This window comes from Hypanus sabinus, chromosome 22, assembly GCF_030144855.1.
Source record: "Hypanus sabinus isolate sHypSab1 chromosome 22, sHypSab1.hap1, whole genome shotgun sequence".
Lineage (NCBI taxonomy): Eukaryota > Metazoa > Chordata > Chondrichthyes > Myliobatiformes > Dasyatidae > Hypanus > Hypanus sabinus.
Genome location: NC_082727.1, coordinates 21,604,393 through 21,617,869, shown reverse-complemented (window position 1 = coordinate 21,617,869; position 13,477 = coordinate 21,604,393). Strand labels below are relative to the sequence as shown.

Sequence of the window (13,477 nt, the reverse complement as noted above, 5' to 3'; positions counted from 1 at the left end):
CTTCCCAATCCTCAATTTTGCACTATATTTTGCTCTATGAAATGCCTTTGTTTTTTGCATTTGTCCTTGACTTTGCTGGTCTGGCAGGGATGCCACATCATCCCCTTGTCATTGTGGCTCTTGAAAAGGTGCATAAATATGCAGGAAATAGGTTATGGATCACATACAAGCAGAAGAGGTTTAATATGACCCTAGGTTCAGCACAGACATTGTGCGTTGAATGGTGTTCTCCTTTATCTATACTGTTGTATAAATCCACTTTGGCTAATTTTGTTACACTATCTTAGATCAACCAGCTTTGCTCATGGAAATAACTTGAACGGGCAGACCTGCCACATGGGGTTTGAATGGTTGCTACTTGGATCCTCATAAATCTGATAACCGATGTCCAGTGGGTAGAATTATGTGCTAAAGAGCAACTAAAATCTCTGAATTAAGTTTCATTGTTTTTCTCTATAGGAACCTCAGAAAACTCATATAAAGTTGTCAGTAACTTGATTTTGAGATTAAAAGCTGTACAACTTTCTAAAGGCAATGCATATCCTTCCTCATGGCAGACATTCAAAGTCTCCCCACTCACCAGTTATGGTTTATTTCATTATCATTTTCATGGGTGAAATGATCATTAGACTGTAAGAGCAGAAGATAGAGGAAAAAAATTAGGTCAGTTGAGCTAACCAGTCTGTTCCACCATTTCATCATGGCTGATCCATTTGTCCTCTCAGCAACAATCTCCCCATATCCCTTCATGCCCTAACGAATCAACAATCTATCAACCTCTGCCCTAAATACACATTAAGACTTGGCCTCCAGAAATCCCCGTGGCAATGAATTCCACAGATTCCTCCACATCTCAGTTCTAAAAGGATATCCCCTCTATGCTGAGGCTGTGTCCCCTGGTCTTAAGACACTCCCACCATAGGTAACATCCTCTCCACACCCACTTTATCAAGGCCTTTCACCATTCGAAATCTTTCAATTAGATCGCCCTTCATTCTTCTGAATTCCAGTGAATACAGGCTGGGCCATCAACTGCTCTTCACTTGACAAGCTGTTTTATCCTGGAATCATTTTTGTGTATCTCCTTTTAACCCTCTCCAGTTCCAGCACATTCTTTCTAAGGTAAGCGACCCAAAACTGCTCACAATACTCCAAATGAGGCCTCATCTGTGCTTTATAAAGACTCAGCATTACATCCTTGCTTTTATATTCTAGCCCTCTTGAAATGAATGCTAACATCGTATTCGCCTTCCTTATCACAGACTCAACTTGAAAGTTAACCTTTAGGGAATTCTGCTCAAGTACTCCAAATCCCTTTGCGACTCAGATTTTTGTATTTTCCCTCTATTTAGAAAATAGTCAACCCTTCCATTTATTCTACCAAAGTGCATACGACTCAGGCAGAGATAATGTGAGCAAGACACAACTTGTCTATATACCCTCTTTTGCTTTTATGCTGTCTTTTGACTTCCCTTGTCATTCTCCCTTTATTATACTGCTTCCGAATTGCTCTCAAGACACTCCAGCCATTGCTGTTCTGACTTGCTAATTTCTGTTTTCAATCAACTTTGGTAAGCCCCCCTTAAGCTTTTCTGATTCCCTTTAATGCACTTCATCTTCTCCCTCTCAAACTGCAGGGTGAATCCTGTCATATTATGATCACTGACTCTATAGGTTCCTATACCTTAAGCTCCCCAATCAAATCTTGTTCATTACACAACACCCATTTCAGATTCGCCTTTCCCCTGGTGGGCTCAACCACAAGCTGCTCTAAAGAGCCATCTCATAGGCAGGTCATTACCCACGTGTAATTAACCACTATGTCTATTTGACATTCAGATGGTTATCTACAAAGAAATCTAACTGCTAGAGAACAATGGGTCACATAGCATTTGTAATATGGTCTCCAAAACCTTAACTGCCCATTATGTTCCTCCAGCAACATACTTCTATTACTTTAGATTCCAACATCTGCAATCTTGTGTCTCTGATACTTGAGAATTACGATTCTCTTCCTCTTCCTGATTTGCCCATCTCACTGCTCCCTGGATCAAACTTCCCTTCTCTTTCTATTTCTATCCTCTCACTTCAGTGAATTCAGTCGCACCCTACTCCCTCTGCACATCCTATCTTCTCCTAATTTGCTGTACCCCTTCTCTCTGTGGACAAATCTGCAGTTTAGGGTGGTTAACTTCAATTGTGAGAAGCATCGGTGGTTAACTCAGTCTGCATTGCATAATTGTCAACCTGTGGAGTGGAAGGTATCTGAAAACACACGCACACAATCACTGAAAGTAGAAGTTAGTGCCATTAGGTCTAAGACCATTAGACTATTAGGTCTAAAAAACATTAAGACTACTGGGTCACAACTGAAAACAGAGTAAATTTATAACGAGCATTTTGTACAATTCCAGCTGCTTAATGCTAATATCCAGGATGCCTTCCCAGAAACAATAACTTTGATGTAAACAATGGTAGAAGGGGTCATTTTAGCATTATGTATATATAGAGAATTGCTGCCCTTCTTACTGCAAAGCTCAGCACCCCCCCCCCCCCGGATCTGGTATGGAGTGAACCACTGAGACAGCTGACAGGCAGTCATGCACCAATGAGCAATGGCTGTTTGTGAAGCTGTTGTTGGCAGACTGGAGTTAGGGTATGAAAGAAATACTTACGACATTCTACAGATGCCCAGTAGAAAACATCATGCTATTGGTGCAAAAACTTCACTTTGGTGGACAGGAAGGGTCTACAACAGGCAGTCCAAACTACCCAATGCATTACTGCCATCAAGGATATATATTCAGAAGGTTGCCAGAAAAGGGCCAATAATATTGTGAAGGATATCACACATCTCATGCATTGTCCCACTCCCATCAAGACAGGCTACATCCACACCAGGACCACCAAATACAAAAACAGTAACTTTCCCAAGCAGTAAGGCTGATCAACATTGTACCCACTAACTCCACCACTACTTTATTATTTCCTGTCAATCACCTTATATACAGCCTAATGTCACTTAATGGACATGAAATCAACGTGTATATACAGTAAGCTATCTTATATATATTTATTGTATTTTATTTATGTTTAAAGTTAATTAAAATATATTTATATATATTTATAAAATATTTATAGTTTCAGTATCTTCAGTGCTGCATCAAGTCTAGAGTAACAATTATTTTGTTCTCCTTAACACCATGTACAGGAAATAACATTAAAAAATTGAATCTTGAAGTGGAACCCTGCGCATTAGGAAACAACTAAAAAGATGTAACTTGTCAGTAGGATTCAGAATGAACGGATAATGCATTGCTGAGGGGCGGGGGAGGGAGAGGAGAACGAATTGAAGTCAGAAAGGGGCTGGGGAAGAAAGAGTCAGAATCAAAGAGATAGACAGACAGAGAATGAATCCTGGAAACATTCAGCATGGAAAATTAAACAGCAAATGTTTCAGATATGGAACTATCATCAGAACTAAGTAGCAACTCTGGTGAAAGACTGAATTACTCTTTCCACAGATGCCTGCCTTGCTCAATATTGTAGCATTTTTTGTTTTTATTTCAGATTTCCAGCATCTACAGATTTTCATTTTCAGATGATACTTAGAAATGGTTCTGGTTGCTCGATCTCACAACCTAAATATATGACTGTTGCAAGAGAATAAAGCCTGTATAGATCAATGAACTGTTGAGGGGTTGCGAGGACCAGGATCAGGCCAATGATCATCCTGGGAATCTTCAGCTCTCAAATACAGTGGCCAGGATGCCAAATGCTGCTTCTTGAAAAATAATTCAACAAATACTTTTCTGATAATATTTAATTCTACTCCATCTAATAGGAAAATAGAATTAGGTTTTTACAAATCTGAGCCCATGATGAAGACACAGATTAGCAGCAAATCAGTCACTGTCCTAAATATCTACTGTTCTTCAATCACTTTGTCTTTTTCTTCCTGTGCAGTTTGCGACTGGTAACTTTGGTCTTAACGAGGCCCTTGAATTGCCCACTCACCTTGGCTTTATTCCTGAAGAAACAGAAGATGTTTATTAGAACATGTTCAAGCCTAGCAGTAAAAACAAGTGTGTATTGAGCAAGTGTCAGACACAGATTCTGTAATAATTTGCATTGTTAATCAGCTACTACAAATTACCCATAGATGAATGAGATGGGAATTGATGATGTGGTTTGTGAAATGTGTTCAGGTGGAAATGTAGATGGTTGGGATTGTCTTGGCTGGCACAGACTGAACTGGCTCCTTCAATATAAATGACAAACTTAGTAAGCAACGTCAAGTTGGCACTTATACTGAAAATATGACACATGTACCTTCAAGCACAGCCCTGGTATGTGACCCCCTACCCCTCCAGAATACACAAATAATGATACAACACTGCCCCAGTACATGTCCACACCTATAGACAATAGACAATAGGTGCAGAAGTAGACCGTTCGGCCCTTTGAGCCTGCACCGCCATTCTGAGATCATGGCTGATCATCTGCTATCAATACCCGGTTCCTGCCTTGTCCCCATATCCCTTGATTCCCCTATCCATAAGATACCTATCTAGCTCCTTCTTGAAAACATCCAGAGAATTGGCCTCCACTGCCTTCCGAGGCAGTGCATTCCACACCCTCACAACTCTCTGGGAGAAGAAGTTTTTCCTTAACTCTGTCTTAAATGACCTACCCCTTATTCTCAAAACATGCCCTCTGGTACTGGACTCTCCCAGCATCTGGAACATACTTCCTGCCTCTATCTTGTCAAATCCCATAATAATCTTATATGTTGCAATCAGATCCCCTCTCAATCTCCTTAATTCCAGCGTGTACAAGCCCAGTCTCTCTAACCTCTCTGCGTAAGACAGTCCGGACATCCCAGGAATTAACCTCGTGAATCTACGCTGCACTTCCTCTATAGCCAGAATGTCCTTCCTTAACCCTGGAGACCAAAACTGTACACAATACTCCAGGTGTGGTCTCACCAGGGCCCTGTACAAATGCAAAAGAATTTCCTTGCTCTTGTACTCAATTCCCTTTGTAATAAAGACCAACATTCCATTAGCCTTCTTCACTGCCTGCTGCACTTGCTCATTCACCTTCAGTGACTGATGAACAAGGACTCCTAGATCTCTTTGTATTTCTCACTTACCTAACTCTACACCATTCAGCTAATAATCTGCCTTCCTGTTCTTACTCCCAAAGTGGATAACCTCACACTTATTCACATTAAACGTCATCTGCCAAGTATCTGCCCACTCACTCAGCCTATCCAAGTCACCCTGAATTCTCCTAACATCCTCATCACATGTCACACTGCCACCCAGCTTAGTATCATCAGCAAACTTGCTGAAGTTATTCTCAATGCCTTCATCTAAATTGTTTATGTAAATCGTAAACAGCTGTGGTCCCAATACCAAGCCCTGTGGCACCCCACTAGTCACCACCTGCCATTCTGAGAAACAACCATTCACCGTTACCCTTTGCTTTCTATCTGCCAACCAGTTTTCTATCCATGTCAATATCTTTCCCTCAATGCCATAAGCTCTGATTTTACCCACCAATCTCCTATGTGGGACCTTATCAGATGCCTTCTGAAAGTCGAGGTACACTACATCCACTGGATCTCCCTTGTCTAACTTCTTGGTTACATCCTCAAGAAACTCCAGTAGATTAGTCAAGCATGATTTGCCCTTGGTAAATCCATGCTGGCTCGGCCCAATCCTATCACTGCTATCTAGATATGCCACTATTTCATCTTTAATAATGGACTCTAGCATATTTTCCACTACTGATGTTAGGCTGACAGGACGATAGTTCTCTGTTTTCTCCCTCCCTCCTTTCTTAAAAAGTGTGGTCTATCTACACCACTTGCTGTCTTGGGAAAGCAGCCAACATAATAATCAAGGACCTCTCCCACACCAGACATTTTCTGTTCTTAGCCCCACCCCACCCCCCCATCAGGCAGAAGATACAGCACCCACCACAATGCTCAAGGACACCATCTACCTGTTGTTATAAAACTACTGAATGGCCATTCATATAAGATGGATCCTTGACCTCACAATCTACATTGTTGTGACCTTGCATCTTATTATCTTTTATTTTCACTTAGCGTGGAATACATCCCTCTGGCCCAATGAGTAATGCCATCCAGCAACCCAGCTGTTTAACCCTAGCCTAATCACAGATTAATTTACAATGACCGATTAACCTACCAACCAGTACGTATTTGGACTGTGGGAGGAAACCACAGCACACAGAGGAAACCCATGTGTTTATGGGGAGAACACAGAAGATCCTTAAAGGCAGCGGTGATAATTGAACCTGGGTCACTGGTACTGTGCTAACCACTCCTACTCTGGCACTGTTATATGTCTGCTCTGCAGTTTTTCTGCAACTGTAACACTTCATTCTGCATTTTATCATGCTTTTCCTGGACTAAGAGAGTCTTGGGACACTGTGAGGTTCCAGTGTGCATCACATTTGCCCTGAGAGCACGGCACCCATTTACCAGCAGTGCCCTATTCTCACCTCCTGTTTAGCTGTGCCTTGTTCAGTGGAACATAAGCAAAGGGATCATGCTTTCCTTTCTTTTTCATGTCCCCTTGCCCTTTCTGAAAAGTAGAAGGAAAAGTGTTAAAATGAATATAAATTATTACAAAGAGGAGAGATAGAACATTGAATGATTGAGTATAACCAAGAACAATCTGGCCCACATCGTCTCCTGGTGTTAAATACTTACCACCGCTCTGTATTCAGCACCATAATCTTTATTTTTTTTCATAGGTCTTGGCCTGTGAATCCCAGAACCTCCAGCTAAAACATTGACAAGTTAGTAAGTTGGTGTTGAGGAACATGAAATCAGAGTCCAAAATATAGCACTTAACAAGCCCTCGTTACTTCAAACTCCATTCCCATTGAATCTCCACCAGCTTGCATTTTCTGAACCCATTCCTCAGCACTGTAACGTCTAAACCCACAGTGAAAATACTGACAGCTTTGTCCACGATAAAATCATGTCTAGGCGTCAGGGAGAAATCTCTAACTCACCTTTGTAGCTGCAGTCAACCTGCATATCATCACCATCAGCACTTTTGAATCTTTGCTTTTGCCCAACTTTCTATATTAAAACAAATTAACAGTCATTAAAATTCTGGGCAGAAAGATCACAGACTTGTTGCAAGGAAGGGGAGAGGGCAGGATCAATGGGTTAAAGCATGGGTTCAAGGCAGGGTTTTATATCAGAAGGGAGGCATGGTGGTAGAGGGCAGGAAGCCTGGAGTGCAGCAGAAGCCAGGGAAGAGGTTAAGCATAGGAGCCTGCAATTGGGGCACGAAGTGGGGTGCAAGCAGAGGGTGAGGGGCTGGCCCAAAGCAATGCATCCAGTCCTGCAAAACACTCACACTCTTTGCACCAACTTCTTCCAAGATTTCATTGGCTTCATCCTCAGAGTCTGTGAAAAAGGACATTTTCACCTCGTTTTCAGTACCAAACAGAAGTTCAATATCTAGCGAGGTGGGCAAAGATGCCCAAGGGAAGAGCCCCCATTTACAATCCCACCCCTCACAATGAGGAACAATGCTACCACCACCCACCTTTCCACAGGGAACACCATCATCAACCCCACCACCTCCACCCCCATAGGGAACATCAGCACCATTATCTCCTCCATGAGAAAATCACCACCACCATGGAGAACATCCCCAGCACTGCCACTACTCCAACACCCTCCCACCTCCCAATGAGAATGTCAGGCAGTTCACCATTCATTTGTTCATCTCTTGGTCCTTCACTGATGATCAATCGGCCATCTGGTGTCACAGAGTAATCATGTTTGATGTTTGATTTCTTCCTCAGCGCTGGGTTAGTTGCTGCAAACAAGGCAAAGAATTGACTGAAAGGAGAACGACGTTCCATTCTACCCCTCAGGCTTTCTTTAGATATTTCCACTTTTATCTTAAACCAGTGCCAACTGGTTTTAGATTCTCCCTACCCTGTGACCACCCATTGTATCTACACCCCTCATGACTCTATAATGTCACCACTCAGCCTCCGTTGGTCCAGCCTGTCCTTATTTCCTTATAACTCAAGCCCTAGTAGGCTCAGATATAAGAGGGGAGAGATTTAAAACACAGAGGGGTAACAAAGGGTAGTGAATACCTGGAATGAGATGCCAAAAGAAATGATTGAGGTCAGTACAACTGTAACGTTTAAGAGGCAAATGGATAGATACATGGAAAGGAGGGGCTTGGAGGGCTATAGGACCAAGGGCTCGTTTCAGTGACTCTATGACTCTTCAATCCTGGCAACACTCTCAGGAATCTTGTCTGCATGCCATCTTGCTTAATCACAGTCTTCCTATAGCTGGATGACCAGAAATGCAAACACTACTCCAGATGTAGTCTCACCAACCTTTTCTGTAACATGATGTGCTAACTCTTGCAATTAATGTCCTGACTGATGAAGGCAAGTCTGCAATACACCTTCTGTCTACCTGTGTTACCACTTTCAGAGAATCAGGACAAATGCAACTACCCAATTTCTGTCACATTATTCCATGTTCAATCACCAGCAAAGTGACTGAACAGCTAATCAGTTGTGCTACCTACAATCTGCTCACAGAATCTCAGCCACCAAAGCCTCTCAGTTCCTAACTCACTACAATCCTGGTCCAAACAAAGAACTGGAAGTCAAGAGGTAACTTGAGAGTAACTGCCTTTGACATCATTAGCATCTGATTGAATATGGCGTCAGGAGTTAGCTGGAATCAGGGAAAAGTCAGGCCCCCGATGCTGGTTGAAATCATACCTGGCATAAAGGAAGGTGTATGATCTATGTACTCGTAGTCCAAATTCCCTAGGTTCTCAATTGTCCTTAAGAACGTACCACTTATGATGTCCTAACCTCATTTTAGTCCTCTCAAAACAGACAACCCTGCATTTGTCTGGGTTAAACTCCATCCTTTATTTTTCAGCACATTTCACCAACACACTGACATCGTTTTGCAGCCTATCACTGTCTTCCATACTACCAAAAACTCCAATCTATATATAATCCATGATCTTTCCTCCCTCAACTACATTCCAAGTCATTCACATGCATTACACACAGCAAGGTTCTCAGCACTGATCCTGGGAGGACACCATTAGTTCCAGGCATCCTAATACAAAAACTCTACCGTCACCCTCTGTCTTGTACTCCCAAGCCAATTATGGATCCTGATTCAGCTGACAAACCCTACCAACCCCAACCACAAATGCTTTTCAGCCTGCTAATTTCTTTCAGTAGACTGTTTGTTGCTCCAGATTTCAGCATTTCCAGTCTCGTGTCTTAACTCTGGATACAGTTTGTCAACTTGCTCAAGATGCCAAGGGCCCCTAAACTTCCGAACCAATTTTCAATGGGAGAACTTGTCAAAAGGACTTACTAATTTCTATGGAAATTTCATCTACTGCTCTGTACTTGTAATACACTTTGTTACCTCTTCAAAAGGTTGAATAAAATTGGTCAGACAGGATCAGCTAAGTCTCTGATCAGTCCCTGCCCTTCCAAATGCTCTCTCAGTATTTTTTTCCAACATATGAAACACACTCATAGGTCCAAGTCATTACATCTGATTCCACAGCTATCTCAAGCAGATACCAACCTCTATGTAAATAAAAACCTTCCTTCAGTGCATTTACGGTGACATTCAAAAACTGGACAGATGGTGGAGATCTGGAAGACATTACCCTCCAACACCGAAAAAGGGGTTTGGTTCAAAACACCAAGTGTAAACGACTTAAAGCAATAAGCAAATTTTATGTCTGAGCTGTGTACCTTGGTTCTATGAAATGGGACCATCACCTCACCACTTTGATGATAATTTTTCAATCCATCTCACTAAATTCCTTGTCGGCCATGGACTTCATCTGTCTTTCCACCCTTTCAAGTACCTATGTCTAAGTAAGTGTCTCTTAAACCTAATAATTCTATCTGATTCCCCCTTCTCTCCAAGTTCCAAGAAACCCAAACAATTCAATCTCTGCCCGCAACTAAAATCCTCCAAGCCAGACAAGATCTTGATGCATTTTCTCAACACTCTCTCCTACATAACTACAAAATTTCTGTAGAGTGGTGACCAGAATGACACAAGCTAGAACTCATGCTATGAATCAGACATGCCCTTATTCAAAGACAGAGCATGCCCACAGTACAGTGGTATTATATTCTTACCCAGCACCCTCTGTGACACTTGCGGATCGAGGAAGTTGAGGGGCTCATCATCTCCACCTTCTTTCAGCCATGCTGGCTTCTTTTGTACTGGTTGCTTCTTCAAAGCTTTCTTTTCCTCAATTCCCTCATCTTCAGAATCAGTCTCAGCCAGAATGTCTTCGATACTAGAGGGAATTTGGAGTAATGAGACATACGGGAATGGACCTATTTTAGCCAGATTCCAGCCTAAGCACTATTCCACACACCTGATAACCTGGGTCTCTCCAGTGAGGTTGCCTTGAATAAAGCACCATTCAAGATCAGTTCTACAGCAAACGCCCAACCATGTGAACTAAAGATGGTTCAGACAAGGAATCAAACAGGCATCATCAGTTTTAGGCACAGCTCACGTAGGAAGCAAAACTCTTGCTTTGGAAGCAAAATTCTGCAAGATTAAGTCCAACTGCAATGCAGTGTTAAAAGCAGAGGACACCATGCACTGACAGATGGGAGGGGGTCAGGTCAGAGTGTTTAAGTGTCTGGAGCAGTGAACAAGGTGCACTGGATATCCTGTTTGGGGTGTTGGTGGGTGGGGTTGGGAGCTGCTATTTTATACATCACGGAAATCGGCCCACCAATCTGTGGCAACCATCAACACCGATCTTTACAGTAATTCCATATGAATGCCATTTTATTCTTTCCACATTTCCTTCATCTCCATAACTTATGTGGTCACAGACACATCAGGAACTAAATATAGTAGCCAATCAATCTACATGTCTGGTAATAGGAGAACATACTAACTCCACACAGGTAGTACAGGAAGTCAGAATCAAATACAAGTCTACGGAGCCACAAACCAGCAAATCCACATCCCTTTTAGATTAGGAATATAAAATTTGGAGGAATTGGTTGGGAAGTAAAACTCTGTGGTCCTCAAGGGTCTGCTGGATTGCCTGAGATGAGCCCTCTCACCAGTACGAGGGTGAGGTGGGGGAAGGGTGCGGAACTGAGCAGGGTATACTCTTTCTGCCTTCCTGCATATTTGAGTTGCTGATTAATGGTTACCCTCGCCTCTCCACCCCAACGAGTGACTTTTGAAATAGTTGATGTATTGATGTCAAGCTAGGTGGTTCAACATTGCTGGCTGGAATTGACCATCACTTGGTATGGATACGATGTGCTAGTTATCTCATGCCCGAACAAAAAACACATCAGAAATCCAGTCTCTCTCTTCTTACTCTCATTGAAGGAAATATCTGCTTCTCAGAGCTTCACAGTCTGTCACTCACCTGTCCCTGGACTGTTTTGGAGTCTCATCTTCACTCTCCAACTCACTTGCATTTTGTTTCCGAGCCCGCTGTCTCTTGTTCCGGGCCTCTGCTTTACGAATGTTAACAAGCACCTTGTGGTATTCCTCGGGAACCATGCTGTCAATCATGTCAAACCTGCAGCATTGGAAAGAGAGTGCATGGATGTGAAGTAAACAAGTGTAGAGGTGCACAAAACTTAACCCACCAAACAAAAGCCATGACGTGAACAAATTTCTCAGCTATTAGCAGCTCCAGGCTCTGAATTTTACTGAATGCCTTTCATTAGGAAATAACTGGGCATCAACTGGAACAGCAATTGGATGTTTCCAATTAGCTGCCTCTGGGGAGAGAAAAGAATCCCTCTGTGTGAAGGGACACAGTGTTGGAGCTTGGATGGAATTTCTGTCCGATCTGCTCACAGTGAACTGAAATACAAAAACTCCTCTGTGTGGTATTTCCAACAAAAGGGCCAGTGCCAAAAAGCCAAAAAAAAAAGGCAAATTTATGTCTCGTCTGCTTTTCCTCGTCAAATGACAGAAGCAGCATCCAAATATATTTAATACAGGCATACTTACATTCTCTTTAAACTGGGATGGGGGAAGGGAGGGAGAAAAGTTAATGTCGGGGGGGGGGGGGGGGGTTGGTAGATGGGTGAGATAACAATCTGATCAACCATAGACCTGTTTTACTGGTTGAGTTTTCCTGGACCAGTCCTTTCAACTGAAAATCATTGCTTTAAAATAAAGATACAAGAGAATGCAGATTTTGAAATCTGGAGCCAACAAACAATTTACTAGGGAACAGTGGGTCAAATAGCATCTGTGGGAAGGTGGGGGGGTTTGACCTGAACATTGACAATTCCTTTCCTCTCACAGATGCTGCATGACCTGCTGTGGTCCTCCAGCAGACTGTAGGGTTAGAATAATTTCAGAGGTAGCTTTTACCAGCAGCAAGCCTTCTGCAATACTCACCCAAACTTGCGTATAAATTTTGTAAAAATGTTCTTTATCTTCATACGGAAATGTCGTCTTGAATCATCCCGCATACTGCCAATACTCTCCATCTGACGGCAGAGAACATGAGTGAATAAGAGAGATGGGAAGAGGAAACAGGAAGCAGTAGCAGGGATGCAATTGGTGAAATGGTACCGACAGACAGAGAAAACAGAGGCTGGTGGGCAGGGGGTTTGAAGGAGGCAGTAGGGAGGGGTTACGTGTGTTAACATGGGAAATGAAAGGAATGCAGTTTAGTCACATTCAGTAATCCAGAGACTGCAAGCAAGTTGGCAGGTCGCCGTGATTCGGTGAGGCCACTCACCAGGAGCTGGAGCTGCTGAGCCAGGGCACTTGTATCCATGATGAACAGGACAACTTTGATGAAGCTAAGAGCCGACTTGACCACATCCCGTGTCTTGGACTGCAGCAGGAGGCAAACATTCTTCAGTAACTGTTCAATAGTGGGAACATCCATCTTATCTGAGGACAAGATAGACAAAATGGAGTCCTTGGTGATGCAAGCTCCGTCAGATGCTAACGTTAAGGCCCTGCTGTGGCTCATCCCTCTGTCCAAATGATCTCCATGTTTCATCACACTTTCCTCAGTTTCCTTTTACACATCTCCTGGGAACTTCCTGTATCCAGTCCGGTTCCCAATTACTATCCTCCAACTGTTCTATTTCCATTTATGTGTCCACACTATCAATAGATCTTTGTTGCCTCTGCCTGCCTGTTTCAGGAAAGTAATGAATTTTTGTGTTGATTCTGTGTCTGCTTTTATCCCAAAAGCACATTTAGTAGCTCTTCGATTGGTTTCTTTATATTTTGTGCTGATTGTATCTTTCCCAATGATTAGGATTTGAATGACTTTATTGTTCAGAATATTTTAGGTTGACCCTTACCTATTTAGCCATCTAAAGCTTTCTTGTGGTAACTTGGCCTTTTGCCCTTCTCAATAATAATTGCATC

At 42.6% G+C, this 13,477-nt stretch overlaps 1 protein-coding gene across 1 annotated transcript in view; it reads right to left on the bottom strand.

The window, feature by feature from the left end:
• Nucleotides 1-3,315: 3,315 nt before the first annotated feature.
• rrp12 (ribosomal RNA processing 12 homolog) overlaps nt 3,316-13,477 on the bottom strand; it is a 50,670-nt gene continuing 40,508 nt past the window's right edge. The window contains exons 25-34 of the mRNA XM_059947260.1: nt 12,831-12,988; nt 12,485-12,576; nt 11,493-11,648; nt 10,222-10,385; nt 7,770-7,877; nt 7,410-7,459; nt 7,057-7,126; nt 6,749-6,822; nt 6,538-6,620; nt 3,316-4,030 (exon numbers count right to left, since the gene is read on the bottom strand). Coding sequence (XP_059803243.1) covers nt 3,940-4,030; nt 6,538-6,620; nt 6,749-6,822; nt 7,057-7,126; nt 7,410-7,459; nt 7,770-7,877; nt 10,222-10,385; nt 11,493-11,648; nt 12,485-12,576; nt 12,831-12,988 — 1,046 coding nt within the window. The 3' untranslated portion in view covers nt 3,316-3,939. The remainder of the gene's footprint in view (nt 4,031-6,537; nt 6,621-6,748; nt 6,823-7,056; nt 7,127-7,409; nt 7,460-7,769; nt 7,878-10,221; nt 10,386-11,492; nt 11,649-12,484; nt 12,577-12,830; nt 12,989-13,477) is intronic.